Source organism: Protopterus annectens, chromosome 10.part0 (assembly GCF_019279795.1).
Source record: "Protopterus annectens isolate FY-2018-M chromosome 10.part0, PAN1.0, whole genome shotgun sequence".
In the NCBI taxonomy this organism is placed as follows: Eukaryota; Metazoa; Chordata; order Ceratodontiformes; family Protopteridae; genus Protopterus; species Protopterus annectens.
In genome coordinates, this window is record NC_056744.1 from 82340156 (window position 1) to 82360196 (window position 20041).

General features: G+C 42.1%; 1 protein-coding gene across 1 annotated transcript in view; it reads left to right on the forward strand.

Annotated features, from left to right (window-relative positions):
• Positions 1-20041, forward strand: part of NPLOC4 (NPL4 homolog, ubiquitin recognition factor) — a 1702928-nt gene that overhangs the window by 323159 nt on the left and 1359728 nt on the right. The window contains exon 3 of the mRNA XM_044085045.1: positions 316-425. Coding sequence (XP_043940980.1) covers positions 316-425 — 110 coding nt within the window. The remainder of the gene's footprint in view (positions 1-315; positions 426-20041) is intronic.

Genomic DNA, 20041 nt, shown 5'->3' on the forward strand with positions numbered 1-20041 from the left:
CTAGTTGAACCTGGAACATCTTGGACTTGATTTGGACCAAACTCTCTAGGTTGTGAAGCTGGCTTCATTTATGTTGTTTGACATTTATTTGTATTACTTCACAAGTTTGTAAATATTTGTTTGCCTTAATATTTTATTGCACTTCTGTTAGATCTTGCACAAGGTTTTTTAACACTTTTGCCTATCTTTTCTGTCCACATGTCTAAGAAAGCTTGTGGAACATCATATTAATATTTATTGACCATGGTGAAAAGGTTAACTTTAAAAGAAAAAATTGTCTTTTAAACTTGTCTTGATTCTTTCTTTTCCTCAAAGGTTGCAAAAGAGTTTGGCTTCGGAAGCAATGGTTTTTCTTTGTATCTGAACAGAAATAAAACAGGAGAGATACCATCATCACATAAGCAGCTTAGTGGACTAAAAATCAAGTAAGTATTGGAGCATTACTCTGAAATTTTAGACTGGGCTTTGCAAGTTGTTTCCCCTGTATTTCCTTGGTAGGATACAAAGTTAGTTGCACTTAGGCAAATTCAAGCTGTGTTGCAATTATGAAGGCACAAAGGTTTCTAGTCCAGCTGTGATTTGTGGTTTGCACTTAGTGGACCTTTAATCTTGGTGGATTTTGCTGTTTAGTTAGGTCTGCCCTATCCTTTTTTTCGGTCCTTTACTCAGTTGTTCCATTATTTCTGCTGCATGCAAGAGCTAGGCAACTCCAGTCTGAGTGCTGTTCCTTCCTACCTGAAGTGGCTAATCAGTGCTCTGTGGCAAGAGTCGAGTAGTAGGGAGCAGACTAGCTTCCATATCCAGTGGAGCAGCCTACAGTCCTCCTTCCCTGTGGTGGCCCTTGCAAGTTCCATTGAGTGCTGTTTACTGCATGCAGTATGCCTCCACACACTAACTTACCAAGTCAGTACACTTTACAGAATAGCAGTTGCCCAGCTGGTCTGTACTCCACAGGTGTAACTTCCAGCTTCCATGTAGGTGTCACCCAAGTGGAATTCTAGATCCACTTTCTTCCCTCGTACAGTGAGCTGGCAGCAGCTGCTTACTTCTTTCCTCCCCACTCCTTTACTTCCAGTACTTGAGCTGTGTGTTGTAGTCTTGTTGCACTCCACATCGTGAACACCTGAGTGGCACTGTGTGTGTGTGTGTGTGTGTGTGTGTGTGTGTGTGTGTGTGTGTGTGTGTGTGTGTGTGTGTGTGTGTGTGTGTGTTGAAGGGAGAGAGCAGAAGCAGAGCGGGATTGTAGGTAAGAGGAACCTATCACCATCTCTCATTCATTATCCTTTCTCTTCAATAAACATTAAGATAAAATTAAAAGATTGCTTGGTTTATCAGTATGTAGTGGCTAAAACCATAAAGAATATTTAAGCACTGTTGGCAATGTTGGGTTTGGTCTTTGTCCTGCTTTTGTACATGTCTTAGCCTAGTGCACACCTGTGAACCTAAGTAATGATCACTGGAGCCTTTTTAAAATTAGCCATACAGCCCAAAGCTCTAAAGTTCTGGTACCCTTGGTAGTGTAAGCAGGGGCTTGGGAGACTAAACCCATACAAGCAAGAGCCTTGTAGATGAATAGTTTGCAGGCTGCCTATGTCCATTAGAGTTCTAGGTGCCTAATCAGGGGTGAATTTCTGGTTCCCCATTTAGTTGTCAAAGCTGCACTTGAATTGGGTTAGGGAGGAACTCTGTTTCACATGGGTGGGGAGCCTGTTTCAGAGAAGGTGTAGTCTCTGGGATGCATACCTGTTTCTCTAGCAGATCCTATTAATATCACATGTAATGTTTAAGTCTTTAAAATGTATAATTTTGGTGCTGTTTTGTAGATATGCAGTAGGGCCGTCATACTGGGTATGAATATGCTTTGTATGCTATGCATACAAAATACAAGGATAGGGCTTTGAGGTGGTTTGCATTGTACATGTTATTTATGCCCTGTATTTTAGTAAGGAACCTCTGTGGAAGTTCATCTTGTTGGATGTGCCTGGTTAGGTACATACCAAATGTGGCATTGTACTTAATGATAGGTCTTATGAGTGCTGAATACAGTAAAACAGTTACCTTCTTGGACCTAGATGCCATATCTTTGCTTATAAATTGATCAACATAGAATGATTACCTCACTACTGTAGACACATGATGGTGAAAGGCTAGATTACTCTCATTTTTCCAAGTCCCAGACTGCTAGATCGACTCTTAGTGATGTATTGTCAATGTGGTAGCTACTAGGGTGGCCGGCCTACATCCAAAAAGATACTGTTATGCATTTCTTGGCAGTTAGCTTTTGTCCATGTCTCTGACACCAGTTGTTTGTCACCCTCTTTTGGAGAACATTTGTGTCAGTGGCAGATTCTGTGACTGCCCTTAATTTACAATTATCTGCAATTATGAGCAGCCATTCGTCCTTGAAATTGGCCTTCACGTTAGAGAAGTAGATGCCAGAAAGGAGCTGTCCCAGGACAAATCCCTGAGGGACTCCCCTTGAGACTGGTCTCCTTGTGGAGGTGGACTCCCCAGTTCTAAATTCTTGGGCACTGTCTGTGAGTCAGCTGGTTATCCATTGAGTGGCATAAGGGTTTATACCCAACCTCTTGAGTTTATCAACAGTGCCCCAGTGAGGTATTGTGTCAAGTGCTTTGGCCAGGTCAAAGTAGGTATTGTGAACTGTTTTGCCCTTGTCCATTGCTCTGTTGACCTTCTCAAAGATGTCCACCAGGTTGAGTAGGCATTTCCTGCCCTTTACTAAACCAGATTGTGTTCTGTGTCTGGAGGTTCCTATGTCCTTACTTCCATGGTAATTCTTTCCATGGATTTACATATGAAACTAGTGAGACTTGTAGGCCTGTAGTTTCCAGGGTCTGTAGGTGGCCCATGTTTGTACAGAGCTTGTTTGTAGGCTACAGATAGTGATTCCAGAGGGCTTGACAGGTTGTGATGATCAGTAAATGCACTGCCTTACTGGCATATAGGTAGTAATGGCCTGCTACCCTTTCTCTGGCAGTCTACCAGGGTGTACAGCTTTTCCCCCTGTGTGTCTGAGTGTGGCGGACCAACTACTTGACAGTACAGAGGCTGCTTTTCATACCCACAGACAAGACACTTTTTCAGTTTTCTAATGCCACAGTTAGAGAAGGATCTCTGGCAGGACTGCTGCTTTAGATTTTCAGCTGCTAAGCTCAGACAAGAAACTATTCATTTCCTCCCTCTGCCTTTTTCTGTCCATGCTTGAGTTGTGTATTCTGCTGCTTTGACTTTTTTTTTCTGATAAGAAAGTTTTTATATGCTTCTCTTTTAACTTTGACTACCACAGTAATGCCTATGCTGTTGATTAAAAACGTCATCTGAAACTTTTAACAGGAAAACATTCTGATATTGCATTTTTTTCTTTGCGACTCTGATTATTTGAGGTGATAGGACAGGATTACCTCGTTTTAAACATTTTTTTTGTTTAAATCACAATTTTGGTACTGTTATGTACAGTGGATATAAAAAGTTCACACACCCCTGTTAAAATGCCAGGTTTTTGTGTTATAAAAAAATGAGACCACAATAAATCATTTCAAAACTTTTCTCACCTTTAATGTAACCTATAACCTGTACAATTCAATTGAAAAACAAACCAATCTGTTAGAGGAAAAAATATAAAATATAAAAAATAAAAAACATACAATATGCTGATTGCATACGTGTGCACACCCTTACACTAATACTTTGTGTATACATGCCCTTAAACTAAGCTCTAGTGGCTTAGTGTAAACCCCGCTCCGCGAGCACTCGCTTCGCTCGTGCTCGCTCCGCTCCCCGCCCTGCCCCCTATTCCCACCCGCCCCCAGTACTCGCACTTTTATAACCTCAAACCACTCCCCCTACTGTCCACTAACTTCCTGTACCTCACTACCGCCCCCTAAGATCAAACGGAATATGACACCACCCAGGAAGCTTATCATACTAACTCTTTTTCCCCTCCTACTTGTCCCTTACCTAGCTACCCTATATGAAACCTGGTCTTACATAGGCTTCCACCACCCAGGCTACCAAACCAACCCCTCCCCCATAATTAACAACAGAGGCCATGACTGACTCCCTACTCACCCACCTTGTTAGAACTCGACGCTATGTAATTATCAAACCTACCAATATTAGGCCAAATGATAAACATTACTACAAACTTCTACTCAAAGCCCTCAAATTCATTACCACTCTGAATCACAGACTAGCCACAGATGGTGATATCCACCCCAACCCTGGCCCTTCCCTCCACTCAATTGTAATTCCACCCTATCCTCCCCTCCACTTCTCAATCTAAACTCTAGACCCTTTAACTCTCTTCTGACCTGTCATCTAAACATCAGAAGTGAAAACAATAAGATTCACAACCTACATGCCCTTTTAGCTACTTGTTCCCCAGACCTACTATGTCTCACAGAAACCTGGCTTAAACCAAGTACGAAAGACACACAGATAATCCCACCAGGGTATGATATACTAAGAGCAGACCGAATAACTCGTAAAGGTGGCGGTGTAGCCATACTCTACAAAAATACATTACAAATCTCCCTTGCCTCTCCACAACCCCTCCTAACAAACAATGCCGAAATTCTACTTGTAAAACTTCAACCAAACAAATATAAAAGCATAAATATAGCATGTATTTACATCCCCCCAGGCAGCAATAATAACAAAACCTTAGAGGACTTTCTCCACTGGTTAACTCAAACTCACCCCAGGAATCCATAGTGTTAGGTGACTTCAACATCGATTGGAATTCCTTCTCATCTAGCTCCCCATCTAGCAGCATAAATCTACATGGCTTTTCTCAGCTCATATCCACTCCTACCAGACTAGGTAAACCCCAAAACAAAGACAGCATCCTGGACTGGATCCTTACTAATAAAGATCCTGACCAGTACTCAGCAGGTACTCACCCAGAGGATATGAGTGATCACTTACTCACGTATGTTATCAAATTCAAGAAAATCACCCCTTCTTACAACCATAAAAAAATCAGGAACAATAATAAATTCAACGCCTCCATTTTTCAAACTGAACTTAAAGCCCACAACTGGACAATACTCAAGTCTCTTCCTCTTGAAGAGGCAGTTATCTACTTCAACACCACCTTCCTCAAGATTCTAGATTCCCATGCTCCAATACGGTCCATTAGAACTAAAACCAAAACCGCACCATGGCTCTCTAAGGAAACAAAATCCAAAATCCTATCTAGAAACAAGATGTGGGTCACATGGCGTACCTCTAAAGACCCACACTCCCACCAAACCTTCCGGCAACTTAGAAATGAAACTAAAAGAATTATCTTAAATGATAAAAAAAACTTCTTCCTCCACCTCCAACACAAACACCTTAATAATCCACAAAAATTCTGGGCAGGCTTAAACAAGCTCCTGCACCCAGGCCAGGCAACCACCCCACTCCAACAACTTGCAAACAACAGTGCCCTGTAAACATTGCTAACACATTCAATAGTTTCTTCACAGAAACTATACAATCCCTGGCCACACAATTCAAACAAACAACCAGCCCACTCCACTACCCATGCCAGCAGAATACTACAACTACATCAGATCATCTATTTACCTTCGATCCAGTACCCATATCCTTTATAACATCTCTTCTTAAAAAACTAAAACCCACTAAGCTAGCAGCTGACGTTCTCCCAGCTGAGTTTCTGCAAAAAGCAGCTGAGGCCATTTCCTATCCCGTCTCCATAATCATAAACCGTACCTTGTCAGAAGCCTTCATCCCCTCCATATGGAAAATGTCCCACATTATTCCTCTCCATAAAGGTGGTAGCTCACTAGAGCTAACCAACTACAGACCTATAGCTATACTCTCACCCCTGGCCAAAATTATGGAAAAGTGTGTCCACAAACAACTGATGGAACACCTCACCAAAAATAAAATTCTAGCTAACTCCCAACATGGCTTCAGGCCAAATCACAGTACCACATCAGCCCTACTATCCTTTTCTAATACCATCAATAACTTCAGAAACAATAATAAACTATCATCTGCTCTTTTCTTAGACCTCTCCAAGGCCTTTGATATGGTGAACCACATTCAACTCCTCCATACATTAACTATCACTCAGCAATTCCACGCTGAAATGGTTCCAATCCTACCTGTCCAATAGGCAACAGGCTGTTCTATGGCAGGACAAATTATCTACATGCCTACCTGTTACACTTGGAGTTCCCCAAGGATCTATTCTTGGCCCTCTTCTCTTCACCATCTTTGTTAATGACCTGCCCACAATCACCCCCATGCCACATGCATTCAATATGCAGATGATTCGACTATCATCAGCACTGCCTCCAACCTGGCAGACCTCACTGCTTCAACCCAAGACACCTTCAACCTAATAGAAAAATGGTTCTCAAGTCGACAACTAGTTCTCAACCCCAACAAAACAAAACTACTTACTTTCTCACCCACTAACAAGACTCTTCCCCCCACCTTCTCTATTACATCCTCCAATGGAATCACTATATCACCAGAAGCTCACACAAAGCTATTAGGTGTTACCATTGATAACTCCCTTAAATTTGACACCCATTTCAATCTTACCATCAAAACCGTCAATAAAAAGCTTGGCTCTCTAAAGTAAAACACTTTCTCACTCTTCATGCTAAAATTACAATTGCCAGCACACACCTACTATCAACTCTTTTCTATGCCTTCCCCCTCTTTACAAACCTAAACAAGACAACCCTTAACAAACTTGCTTCTTGTTACAATCACATAGCTAGATTTGCCACAAATTCCACCTTTAGAACGCACCACTGCACTAACTTGAAGCAACTAGGGTGGTTAGAGTTTTCCAGCCAACTCCATTTCAACCAACTCAAAATGGCTCACCAGATACTGTATCACCCAGAGAAAACACCAGCCAGATACTGTATCACCCAGAGAAAACACCAGCTCTGAAAAACATCATTCACCCCTATATTAACCTGCAATCTTTACGCTCCTCCAATAAGATCTTAGCTCAAACTACCAAAGCCAATAATTCTGCTGGGGATTCTCTATTCTCAAACTTTGTAGGTAAAATGTGGAACTCCCTACCGACCATGCTCACCTCAGAACCCTCACTCCTACAATTCAAAAAAAAGCTTAAACCCCATCTCAATACTCTCTGGCAATGTCCCTGTTCCAAACCTGATTAACCACTATCATTTACCCTTCTCTTACCTCACTATCCTTAACCGCTTTTTAACAAGGCACCTTGCCTTTGTAACTGACCTATGTTTTTTTTTATATGCTGCTGTTGTTTTTTTTTTTTTTTTTCCCAAGATGTGATGTATCTTTATATTGTATTTAGAACTCAACGATCTTCCTTTTTTTTTTGCATTAACAATGTTCATATGTCTGTTATGTACTTGGAGCTTTTCTCCCCGGGCCTCCGCTGAAAATGGACATGTATCCAGTCGGACTCTCCCGGTTAACAAATGTAAAATAAAATAAATAAATACTTTATTGAAGCACCTTTTGATTTAATTACAGCATTCAGTCTTCTTGGGTAGGAGTCTATCAGCATGGCACACCTTGACTTGGCAATATTTGCCCACTCTTCCTTGCAAAAGTGCTCCAAATCTGTCAGATTGTGAGGGCATCTTTTGTGCACAGCCCTCTTCATGTCACCCCACAGATTTTCTATTGGATTTAGGTCTGGGCTGTGGCTGGGCTATTCCAAAATTTTCTTCTGGTGAAGCCATTCTTTTGTTGATTTTGGATGTAGGCTTGGGGTCTTTATCATGTTAAAAGGTGAAATTCCTCTTCATTTTCGGCTTTCTAGCAGATGCCCGAAGGTTTTGGGCCAAATGTGTCTGATATTTGGAACTGTTCATAATTCCCTGTACCTTGACTGAAGCCCCAGTTCCAACTGAAGAAAAGCAACCCCAAAGCATACTGCCACCACCATGCTTCACTGTGGGAATGGTGTTCTTTTGATGATGCGAAGTGTTTTTTGCTCTAAATGTACCTTTTGGAATTGTGGCCAAAAAGTTCAATCTTGGTCTCATCAGACCACAACACATTTTCCCCACATGCTTTTGGGAGACTTGATGTATTGTTTTGCAAATTTTAGTCAGGCCTGGATGTTTTTAGTGTAAGAAAAGGCTTCCATCTTTCAATCCTACCGCATAGTGCAGATGTATGGAGAATACAGGAGATTGTCACATGTAGTACGCAACCAGTACTTGGCAGAAATTCCTGCAGCTCCTTCACTGTTGCTGTAGGTCTCTTGGCAGACTCCCTGACTAGTTTTTGTCTTGTCTTTCCTTCAATTTTGGAAGGACGTTCAGTTCTTCGCAACGTCACTGTTGTCCCATGTTTTCTCCCCTTTTTGATGACTGTCTTCACTGTGTTCCTTGGTATATCCAATGCTGTGGAAATTTATTTTTGTACCCTTCTCTTGACTGATACCTTTCAACAGTGAGATCCCTTTGATGCTTTGTAATCTCTCTGAGAACCATGGCTTTTGCTGTAGCAGGCAACTGAGTAAATATCAGGAAAATCCTACTAGAACAGCTGAACTTTATTTGGGGTTAATCAGAGTCCCTTTAATTGATGGCAAGTGTGTACCCAAGAAGACTGAATGCTGTAATTAAATAAAAAGGTGCTTCATCAAAGTATTGGTTTAAGAGTGTGCACACATAGCAAAGTATTAGTTTAAGGGTGTGGACATTTATGCAACCAGCGTATTGTACGTTTTTTAGTGTTTATATTTTTTCCCCTAACAGATTTGTTTGTTTTTCAATTGAATTGTACAGGTTATAGGTCACATTAAAGGTGTGAAAAGTTTTGAAATGATTTATTGTGGAGTCATTTTTTATATCACAGGGGTATTTTAACAGGGTCTATGACAATGGATCGAATAGTAAAAAAAATCCGTTTTCTGAGATCACGGTACAGTGAAAATTGGAAAATTTGCCCTTTCCTCACTGTAGTGCGATCTTGGAGTTAGTATATAGATATATATATATATATATATATATATATATATATATATATATATATATTTAGCGCACCCCCCCACAAAAAGGATTTCTATGAATGGCATTTTCGTTCTTACAGCCATTCGATCTTTTTACTGTTCGATCTGTTGTCATAGACCCTTTTAATGGGTGTGTAAACTTATGTCCACTGTATGTAAAACATCTGACAGGAATTTTTAATCAGTTTGATTATTTTCTTGCCCAATACTGTTTGTACTTTTGTGCATGTATTTTGTGCCTGGAAGTGTTATTAAAACTGGCATTTGCTTCATTACAGTCTTTAGAATAGTAACTCCTACAGTTATAGACTTCAGATTGTTTTTTGGCCCCATTTTGTAAGTTAAGCATTTCTGCCAAATTTTCATCAATTTATGGTTTGTTTCTTGTTTAACACTATTTGCTTGTTAAAATTGGGGACATTTATTTTGTGCTTTGAACTGTGTTACTGAAAATACTGTCATTTTCTTCATGCACTATTCAAGAATAGTATCCCTATATAGTCTTTAGATTGCTGTTTAGAGGAAGAATAGTGGGATTTGTCTAGCCTTTTAGTGGGCTTGACTGTGTATCCAGTTTTTGGTATTCAGCTGGATAGTTTCTTGTCCCAGTTTGATGGTTTTAGATATGGTGCCCTCCCCCACCATCTACCACTGATGCACGTAAAAACATACAAATCAAGAAATATGCCTCAGCCTACAGCTTTTGACTCTGCACTAGCCTTAAGCAGGCTGTCAGATCACTCCTCCTGCCCCCAGAGCCCCTGATGTGGTGTTAGTACCACAACTGTGCATAACACTTGGCCAGACACATCCTCCAGGGCTGTACCTGTGCCTGGTTCAGGTATGGGAGAACACATCTCTTTAGGTGCTGGGGAAGTCAGCGGTGCAGAATCTGTTGCCAATGTTGATACATCTCCCACCGGTGATTCTGTCATTAGTGTAATGGATGCAAAAAAAATGTCAGAAGACCCACCATGTCGAAGGGCAGCAGTCTGACTGGGTTGCCACTTAAGTTGGTGGATATGGCTAGATCCATTGTTCAAGCAGTTGAGGTACAAACCGAGGTTATGAACAACACTGGGTCTCACACCCTGAGCAATCATCCAGGGATCTTGGTTTTGAAAGATTCAGAATCTGATGTTTCAGAAGTGTCAAGAATGTGATCAGTCAGCTTCCCCTGAAGATGAACAGATGTAGAAGACCAAATGGATGGTTTCTTTTTCCTAAAAGCCAGATAGATGTAGGAATGTATTCAACTGGGAGCAATTTTCATCTGCTCTCGAGGTCAGCAGTGTGTGTATGATCTTTTGGAAAATGAGGTTCCGAATATGACTAGCTTCCTGCAGTGCTGGAATTAATGGAGGAATGTTTTTAAGAAAGCTTGCAGTTCTCTTCTATTGATGCCTAAAAAGAATTGTGTAAGAAAGTGGGTGTGCTCGACTGTGCCTGGTATCCAAGCCCACTTGTCTGGGAATCCTGCTGTTGTGTTGTCTGAGACTACTTCCAACAAAGACTTGTCGTTTTCAATCCCGATTCATTCAGTTAAGCTAGGCAGGTGGCTAGAATGTCAATAAAAGAAGCTGGCACAGTCCAGCACAGTAGGCTGTAAGGTGTTTACCAGTGATTTAGGTGGAAGTTTGTGTTGTATGTATAGTTTGGATGAATTCGCTGAATTGTTACTTGCTGTGCAAAAAGTCTGTGTCAGTGTCCATTATTTTTCAAATGTCTAAACATGCTTTAAAGAAGCCTTGGAAGGAGCCAATAATTTTTATAGAAATGCAGGAGCATCAGTGGTGATAGAGATATGCGTGGTTGTCCATTTGAAAGTTCTCTGATGAATTAAAAAAATGACTTTGTGAATGCTCCACTTGATTCTGATTGTGTTTTTGGTACAGCAGCTAATCAGATCCTTAAACATCTGGGATGACAGAGGTAAACATATATAGGAGGTGTCTAAAATGTTCCAGGTTTCCAAGTTTTCCTCCATTAAGTAAGATAATTTTCAGCAGCCCAGCCAACCGAAATTACAGCCAAACAAAAGCCAAGGCACCAAAAGGAAATGGCTGGATGAGAACTCCACCAAACCTAAGAGGTTCCTTTCCCAAAAAGGATAACACTCCTTCGAACCTATGACTATGCCGAGGCATGACACCTGTCTTTTTCAAGTCCCCGTCTGGGAGCATTGTCTCGATAGTTAGCTCTCAACAAGATGGCTTGACCATCAGTAGTTTCTGACAAATGGATGCTGAACATTGTTGGCAGAGGTTGCAAGTGGCAGTGGAAGGAATATCCACCTCAGTTCAAGGGGTGTTCCCTCACCCACCTTACCAGACCTTATTGTTCCCTCCTGTACTCAAGCAAATGCTGGACTTATGGGGTCATAGAACCGGACCCCTCTTTGAAAAGAATTAAAAGTTTCTATTCAGGAATTTTCCTGGTTATCAAAAAAGTTGCTGTAGAGATTGGTGTTGGACCTGTCCTTTCTGAATACCCTTGTCAAGGTCCCAAAGTTCAAGATGCTCATCCTGCAGACGGTGCTCCTGTTTAGCTGGGCCATTGCTTTATGGTGACTGTAAAGCTGAAAGATGCGTATCACCATATCAGCATTGCTCATCTCCTAAGGAAATATTGGAGGTTTGTTATCTGATTTGCACTGTCAGTTCTTGACATTCCTCTTGGGCTGTTCACTGCACCTTGAGTGCTTGCCAAATGCCTTGCTCCAGTTGTGGCTCACTGCTGGTTTCTTGTTATTCACGTCCTTTACTTGAATGACGTGTTTGGAATCACTACAGAAAGTCTTGACCTCCTACGTAGAGTTCAAGTTAAATCTTTCCAGTATGTAGTCCAGATGTGGGTAACACTTCAAATATATCTTTTTGCCACTTTTCAAATAGATAATGCTTTCAACTCTTTTTTTCTCTGAAACTATTCAATCCCTAGCCAAACAAATGAACACCAACAACTCTTATATTCCAAATAATATAGCTAACTCCTCCTATAACTTCTCTCTAAAACCCATATCTACTTCTTTCATATATAGACTCATTCACAAACTAAAACCTTGCACCCCTTCTGCAGACAAGCTCCCTTCTCTCTTCCTTCAGAAAGCTGCCAAAGAAATTGCTTACCCTATATCCTTACTTATAAACAGAACTATCCAAGAGGGAACCATCCCTGACATCTGGAAAATCTCCTATATTATCCCACTACATAAAGGTGGTAACTCCCTTGACCTTTCCAACTTTAGACCTATCGCCCTTCTCTCACCCCTAGCAAAAATCATGGAAAAATGTATTCATCAGCAACTTGTGCACTATCTCTCTCTTCACAACATAATAGCAAACTGTCAGCATGGCTTTAGACCTCACCACAGTACCACCACTGCCCTTCTTTCCTTTGTAGATACTATCAACAAACATCGAAACAACAATACTCTCTCTTCCGCTCTCTTCATTGATCTCTCTAAAGCTTTCGATATGGTCAACCACTCTCTCTTAATCAATATTCTTGAATCTCTCTCTTGTGATAATCTCGCCATTAAGTGGTTTAAATCTTATCTTAACAACAGACAACAAGCAGTAATATGGGAAAACCTTATCTCATCACTCTTGCCCTTTTCCATCGGAGTTCCCCAGGGCTCCATTCTTGGTCCACTTCTGTTCTCTCTCTTTATTAACGATCTACAGACTGCAATCCCACAAGCAACCTGCATACAATACGCAGATGATTCAACCCTTATCTGCTCGGCACCATCCTCTACAGAACTGATCTCACTGACCCAAAATACCTTTAATTCTGTAGAAACATGGTTTTCTAAACGGTTTCTCCTTCTAAATGCCAAAAAAACAAAACTCCTCCTCTTCTCCCCCACCACTCGGTCCCCCCCTTTAAACTTTACCATTTCCTCAAATAACGGTACTCTCATCTCACCTGATCTCACTACAAAACTTTTAGGAATAACCATTGACAATAATCTCTCCTTCAATCAGCACATTAACAACAACATCAAGTTAGTTAACAGAAAAATAGGATCCCTTTATCGCATCAAACCTTTTCTAACCCCAGCAACTAGAATCAAAATTGCACAATCTCATCTTTTATCAACTCTCCTATACGCTTCCCCTATTTATACAAACCTTAAAAGTAACCTCAACAAACTTGCAACCTGCTATAACAACATAGCTCGCTTCGCCACTAGTAACCCATTTAGGACCCACCATTGTCTAAACCTAAAACAACTAGGCTGGCTCGAATTTCAAAACTACCTTACAATTCCTCAACTTACTATTGCCCACAACATTTTACACCTACCTGACAACATCCCAATACTCTCTCAACTTCTAATCCCTTACAACAATCTCAACTCACTTCGCTCCTCTTGCAAACTCATGACAAAATCTATAAAGGCAAACAACACAGCAGGTGATTCTTTATTCACTAACACAATAGGTAGAAGTTGGAATCTCCTACCTAGTGACATAACTCTGACCACATCCCTGCCATTTTTCAAACAAAAAATTAAACACTACTTCCAAAATCATTGGCTGTGTTCCTGCAATACACCTGACTAACCATTTTCTCTTACCCTGTTTCCCCTCCACTCCTTTCTTCTCTACTCACCTCAGTTTTGTTTCTTTCACTGTTTTGAGATTTAAGTATGTACTTTTTGTACAATTGTGTATATTTAATGAACTGCTTATTGTAAACTTGTTTCTTTTTAAATTATCTTTCCTTTTGTTTTTGTAATATCTGATCTTAGCTATTATCTTAGAGTAGTAAATTTTTTATGTAATGTACTTAGTATATAGTGGAGCTTTTCTCCTCGGGCCTCTGCTGAAAATGGACATGTATCCAGCCAGACTAGCCCGGTCAACAAATGTAAAATAAATAAAAATAAAATAAAGATATCCGTAGAAATTCTGTTTCAGACATCCTTGCAGCCATGCTTGGAGGATGGGTGCATTTTCATTCCATTCGACGGGAATATTCCTGCATGTCCAGCCTTTCCACTGATTCTCAAGGTACTTCTGAAGGTTCAGAAAGAAATTCAGAAAGAAATGCAGAAAGTCATTGTGGTGACCCCATGTTGGCACAGGAAATGTTGGTTCTCCCTTCATATTGGCCGACGGCAATTACCACAGACTTCGTCACACTCTAGATTTGCTCAGAGTCTCGGGCATGTCTAGTGCACCCTGATTTGGAGCAGCTACAACTTACAGTCTGGATGATTCCATCTTAACTCTGTTTAGGCACTTGCTTCAGGAGTATGTGCAGCAGGTGAAATTTAACATATTGATCACTACTGCAGTAGCCTTAGCTATGCGAGTTATATCCTGCCAAGGATGTAATAGCCGGCCAGCTTCCAAAGCTTCAGGGCACCTTCCATGCACCCAAACTCTCGAGCAGCTTGGGCTGAGCTAAGACAAGTTTGGATATGAGGCTCTTCAGAGCTTTACTGCTGCCAAGACAGTACTCTCCTCCTGAGGCTTTCGAGGATAGATGTTTGGCTTTTTTGCCATTCCTTGGCAGATAAGTTCCCTCTGGGGAAGGAGGAGTAATGTACTGGGTCTGGCTGAGGGTTTAATTCAGACTATTAATCCTTCTTGCAAAGTAGTTTCTGGTAAAAGAAAGAGAGATTGCTCTTTTTTTGGAGATTTAGGTTTCTGATTCTAAATGGGAAGATACAAGGATGGATACAGATTATTTTTCCCCTCAGATGTCCGATTCAGACTTGGAGGAGAGCTCAGTTTCTGATTGTCCCTGTGAGGGTTTCTCTCTCCGAGACTAATGGTAGAATGCACCGGTGTTTTCAGTGGCAGAACACTGGATGTTCATAGTGTTTCACTGTTGCAGTCATTACACTTGGGTTATCCTGCTGGCAGGCTACCCGCAGTCGGCCTGAATTCCAAAGTCTTGGTCCGGCATCGGTTGCTGTCGCCTCTTCCCTGACGTCAGTGTGCCAGGGGTATAAAAGATGCAGCTGACGCCATTTTCTTGTCTTTCTTGCCGCGCGGTGCCTGAAGCAAAAGAAGTTCACAAGTGCCGGTCGGTCGACTCCTGAGATTTTCGTGTTTGAATTTCAGATCCAAAGTCTTCATTTAAAGCTAAGTACCCCGTTTGGGAAACTTTTTTCTTGCTCCAGACTGATGTCAGAAAAAGTTAATAATTGTATTTCTTGTGGGAAGCAAATACCTCATAAGGACTTCCATTCTTATTGTATTCTTTGCCTAGGCCCTGATCACGACGTTGCTAATTGCAGGTTTTGTGCTAGATTTAACCAACGCACTATTAAGTGTCTGTACGATTTTGCTTTTCATTACTTTGGCCGAAGATTTAATTACACTATGTCGTCAGATAGCCATCCGACTACTGCAATTCACAAGAAACGCAAGGAAAAAGAAAAGGACAGACATCTGAGGTCCAAAACTGACGACGAGGCTTCTTCTAAGCCAGTCGCCGGTTCTCAGTGAGGCGCTTTCGCAGCCCCTGACACCCGTTACCTCAGAGCCGCAGGCACTTCTGACTCCCACGTGGAACCGACTAGGCCGCTGGAAACTCAAGGTATTGGTCACTCGGAAAATATTCCCTCAGATGGGTCCGGAGCCGCTGAGCAGGCATCGGCTTCTGAGGGTGTTTTCAGGCCTACACAGCTGTATGTAAAACCGACTACAGCTTCAAAGGCAAAGACTAAAACACTGCAAAGATTAAAGCACCACTAAAGACAAAGAAACAAGTGCAGAAATCCCATGGACAGGCCTCCATGCCAAAAAGCAGATGCTCAAAATGGCTGTAGACCTAAGTACTTTGATCAGGGGTTCCCATCCCCCTCCTGATAAGAGGCCTAGGCAAGAGACCAAATATGAATCTTCAGATCAGGTTTCCATTTCCTCTGACTCCTCTTCTGAACAGGAATACTCTTTTCCTCCCTATAAGGATTCTGATGCTGAAGAATCTATCCCTTCAGCCTCTCCTCCTGAGGATTATTCTTTTGGGGAAACCCTGCATACCATGAGTGAGCACTTTCACTGGGAGAGCCAAGAATACTCAGAATCTAAGAAAAGGCATAGAGACTTTCTTTTACTACCTCAGCACAGGCCTCTTGCTATTCCTCCTGTTTTAGACATTGTAGATGTATTTTCAGAGTCCGGCCTGTCTCCTGACTCTTTACCACTTGCACCTGTTAAGCCAGACAGATACTACAGGGTTCCAGATTCACATAAATTTTTTTATAAAAACCCTGCTGCTGACCCAGAAACTATATCTCGGGGTCCCAAAGGGGTCAAGGCATCCACTGCAAAAAACCCTATCCCCTCTGATAGGGATTCAAGGGCACTGGACAGATGGGGGAAAAAGGTTTACACTTCTGTTACCTTGGCTGTAAGGGCTTTAAATTGTCAGTTTCATATACTTAAATATCAGCAATACTTTCACTGCTAAAACAGAAAATGTTGGCAAATTCCGAATGTGCAGAAAACAAGGAAATGCAGGATTTATTGTATGCAGCTGAACAAGTGGGAAAGCATACTTTGCAATGTGGTTTTGATTTTCTGGAGGCCTCTTGCAGGGCCGCTGTTACGGGTTCTGTCATTAGGAGGCATGCTTGGTTAAAGGAACAGAGTCTGCCTGATCATGTTAAAGCAAAATTATTGGATGCTCCATTACAGCATGATACTTTGTTTGGTGTTAAAGCAGAAGAGGTGTTGAAGAAAATGGAAGACAAAGCGAAATCTATGCAGACAGTTAAAGATTTCTTAAAGGTACAGCCACCCAGATTTAGCAGGAACTGGCCTGCGAGGAATTGGTCCTTTCCAGTGTCAGGCCACAAAGAGGCAGATACAGACACCCCAGAGGCAGATCCCAGCCCCAAGGCTCATACAGGCTTAAACAATGGGGTGCTTCTACCTCCAAAAGTGGAGAAGACAAATCACAGCCATACAGGAAATAGTCCCAATGACTTTCCTCTGCCAGCACCAAGCACTTATCTTTTGGCAGCCCCCTTCGGGGGAAAACTAGCACTTTTTTCACAAAATTGGCACATGATTACCCAGGACAAATGGGTCTTGAATATAGTGTCACAGGGCTTACAGGTTCCACTTTCACACTCTGCCAAGGACAAAAGGTATGCCAGACCTGCCACGCAATCAATGGGCAGAGGCACAAAAGCAAGTTTCATCCCTCATGAACATGAGGGCCATTCAGCGAGTACCACAGCAAGAGCAGGGACAAGGATTTTACTCGGGACTTTTCCTGGTACCCAGAAAGGACAAAGCCTGGAGACCAGTACTGGACCAGTCTATTCTAAACACATTTCTGGACGTTCCAAAATTCAAAATGTTGACTCTGCAGCAGCTTCTGCCCATGCTGGGCAAGAAGGCTTGGCTTGTAACTTTGTACGTAAAAGAGGCATACCTGCATGTCCCAATCAGACAATCTTGCAGAAGATACCTCAGATTCATAGCTGGCTCAATGCACTATCAATTCTCTGCACTGCCCTTTGGCGTATCTACTGCGCCCAGGGTCTTCACAAAATACCTGGCACCAGTAATTGCTTTTTGTAGACAGAGGAATTAAAATATATCCTTACTTGGACGACTGCCTTATTCAAGCAGAGAACAAGGACATTCTACTACAGCATCTGGCGTTTGTAAAAAGATTACTAATTTGCCTAGGGTACACAGTAAATGAAAAGAAATCAAAACTAGTACCCTCTCAAGCGATAATATTCCTGGGTGCCAGCTTAAATACAACTGCCCAGATGGCTTATCTCACGCCAGACAAACAAAGGCAACTGACCTCTTACTTCAAAATATTGGCAACAAAGACCCAGTTATCTGCAAGAAAAATTCTGCAGGCTTTGGGCTTCATGGCATCCTGCATTCTGCTAATTCCATATGCAAGATTGCATATGAGGAAACTACAATGGTATCTGAAAAGTGTTTGGACTCAACATTGCCACAGCCTGGAAACATTAATTACCCTCATCCCCTGCCTGCAGCAGGAGTTTCGATGGTGGGCACAGGCCTGTCATCACAACAAGGGACAGCCATTCACTTTACCCACAGCCAGGCAGACACTAACAACAGATGCATCAGATTATGCTTGGGGGGGACTACATGGCAGGAAAATGTATTCAGGGCACATGGCCCGCAAGCCAAATGCATCTTCATATTAATCAAAAAGAGATGCTAGCTGTTCAGAATGCCCTGACAGCCTTCAAGGATCTACTTCATCTAGGACAACTGCTGATAAAGACTGACAATACTACAGTCATGTGGTACATAAGCAGGGAGGCTCATATTCCTACCTCCTCTGCAGACAAGCCATAACTTTGTGGAACACAGCATTGACTTATCAAGTACACCTGCAAGCACAATTCCTGCCAGGAAAGACAAATACTCTGGTAGGCGAACTAAGCAGAAAACTCATGGATCCTCATGAGTGGAAACTGGATCCACAAATCGTCAGCATGATAACAAGGAAATGGGGATGCCCAGACATAGATCTCTTTGCCTCCCCTCACAACTGCCAACTACAGTGATTCTGCACAAGGACTTATGGATGCTCTATCATTCAGCTGGAAAACCCTTACAGTATATGCCTTTCCTCCACTGCCTCTCCTCCCCAAAGTACTTCTAAAGGTCAGACAAGAGAAGCCAAAAATGATTCTGATTGCCCCAGACTGGCCACATCAGCACTGGTACTCAATCCTAAAGAGCTTGTCTCAAGGCCCAGCCTGGACATTACCTCAAATTCCTCACTTACTGACCCAACAAAACAATCGGATCCTGCACAGCCAACTCAGAACCCTAAATCTGGCAGCATGGCAGATAATGTAACTATTCAGAACACACCTCTCTCTAAAGCAGTTATGGATGTTATTTTGGAGGCCAGGAGGCCCACCACCAGAAAATCTTATGCAGAAAAATGGAAGAGATTCTGTGCTTGGAACCAGGCACAAGGAATTGACACGCTTGCACCAAACAATCAGATTTTACAATACCTAACTGAGATGCTGGACAAAGGCCTATCCTTCTCCTCAGTTAAGATCCACGCCTCTGCCATCTCAGCTCATTACAATACGGACCCACCTATTTTTTCACATCCACTCTTAAGGCAGTACCTCAGAGGGGCCAAAAACATAAGACCTCCAAGGAGAGCACCAGTACCTGCATGGGACCTCAACTATGTTTTGGAAAAACTCACACTGCCTCCTTTTGAGCCAGCCAGTAAAGCTGTGATAAGATTCTTATCATGGAAAACAGCTCTGCTCCTAGCAATAACCTCGGCAAGAAGAGTCTGAGTTACAGGCACTAATGGCTGTGGAACCTTTTATAATTTTCCATCCAGACAGGGTTCCTCAGAGAACAAACCCAGCATTTATGCCTAAGGTAGTGTCCAGTGTGGCCCTTAATCAAACCATTCATTTGCCTACCTTTTATCCAAACCTACAGAATAAGGGGGAGAGACTTCTGCATTCTTTGGACATACACAGACAGCTACGCTTCTACTTGGACAGAACTAAAGCTTTCAGAAAGACTGAGCAACTCTTAGTGGCATATGCTGCAGGATCACAAGGAAAGGCCGTCTCAAAGCAGACTGTTTCAAAATGGATAGGCCACTGCATTCGTTTCTGTTATTCACAACATGGCAAATCAGTGCCTAAGGGCATTAGGCCACATTCAACTAGAGCAGCAGCCACTTCAGCAGCCTTCCTCAGAGGAGTACCAACCAAAGACATTTTAGAGGCTGCAACTTGGACTTCAGTGCACACTTTTACAAAGCACTACCACTTGCCTCTTTACTCTAAATCCAGAGCAGGCTTTGCCACTGCAGTTCTGCAGGGCCTCGTAGCCACTCCTAATTCTATTTAGACCCAGCCACCCAACCTCAGCTTTGGGATTCAACCCAAGTGTAATGACTGCAACAGTGAAACACGATGAACATAGTACAGTTGTGTACCTACCATAAATGTAGATGTTCGAGTGTATTCACTGTTGCAGTGCAGGTTACCCACCCACCATCCCCCTTTCA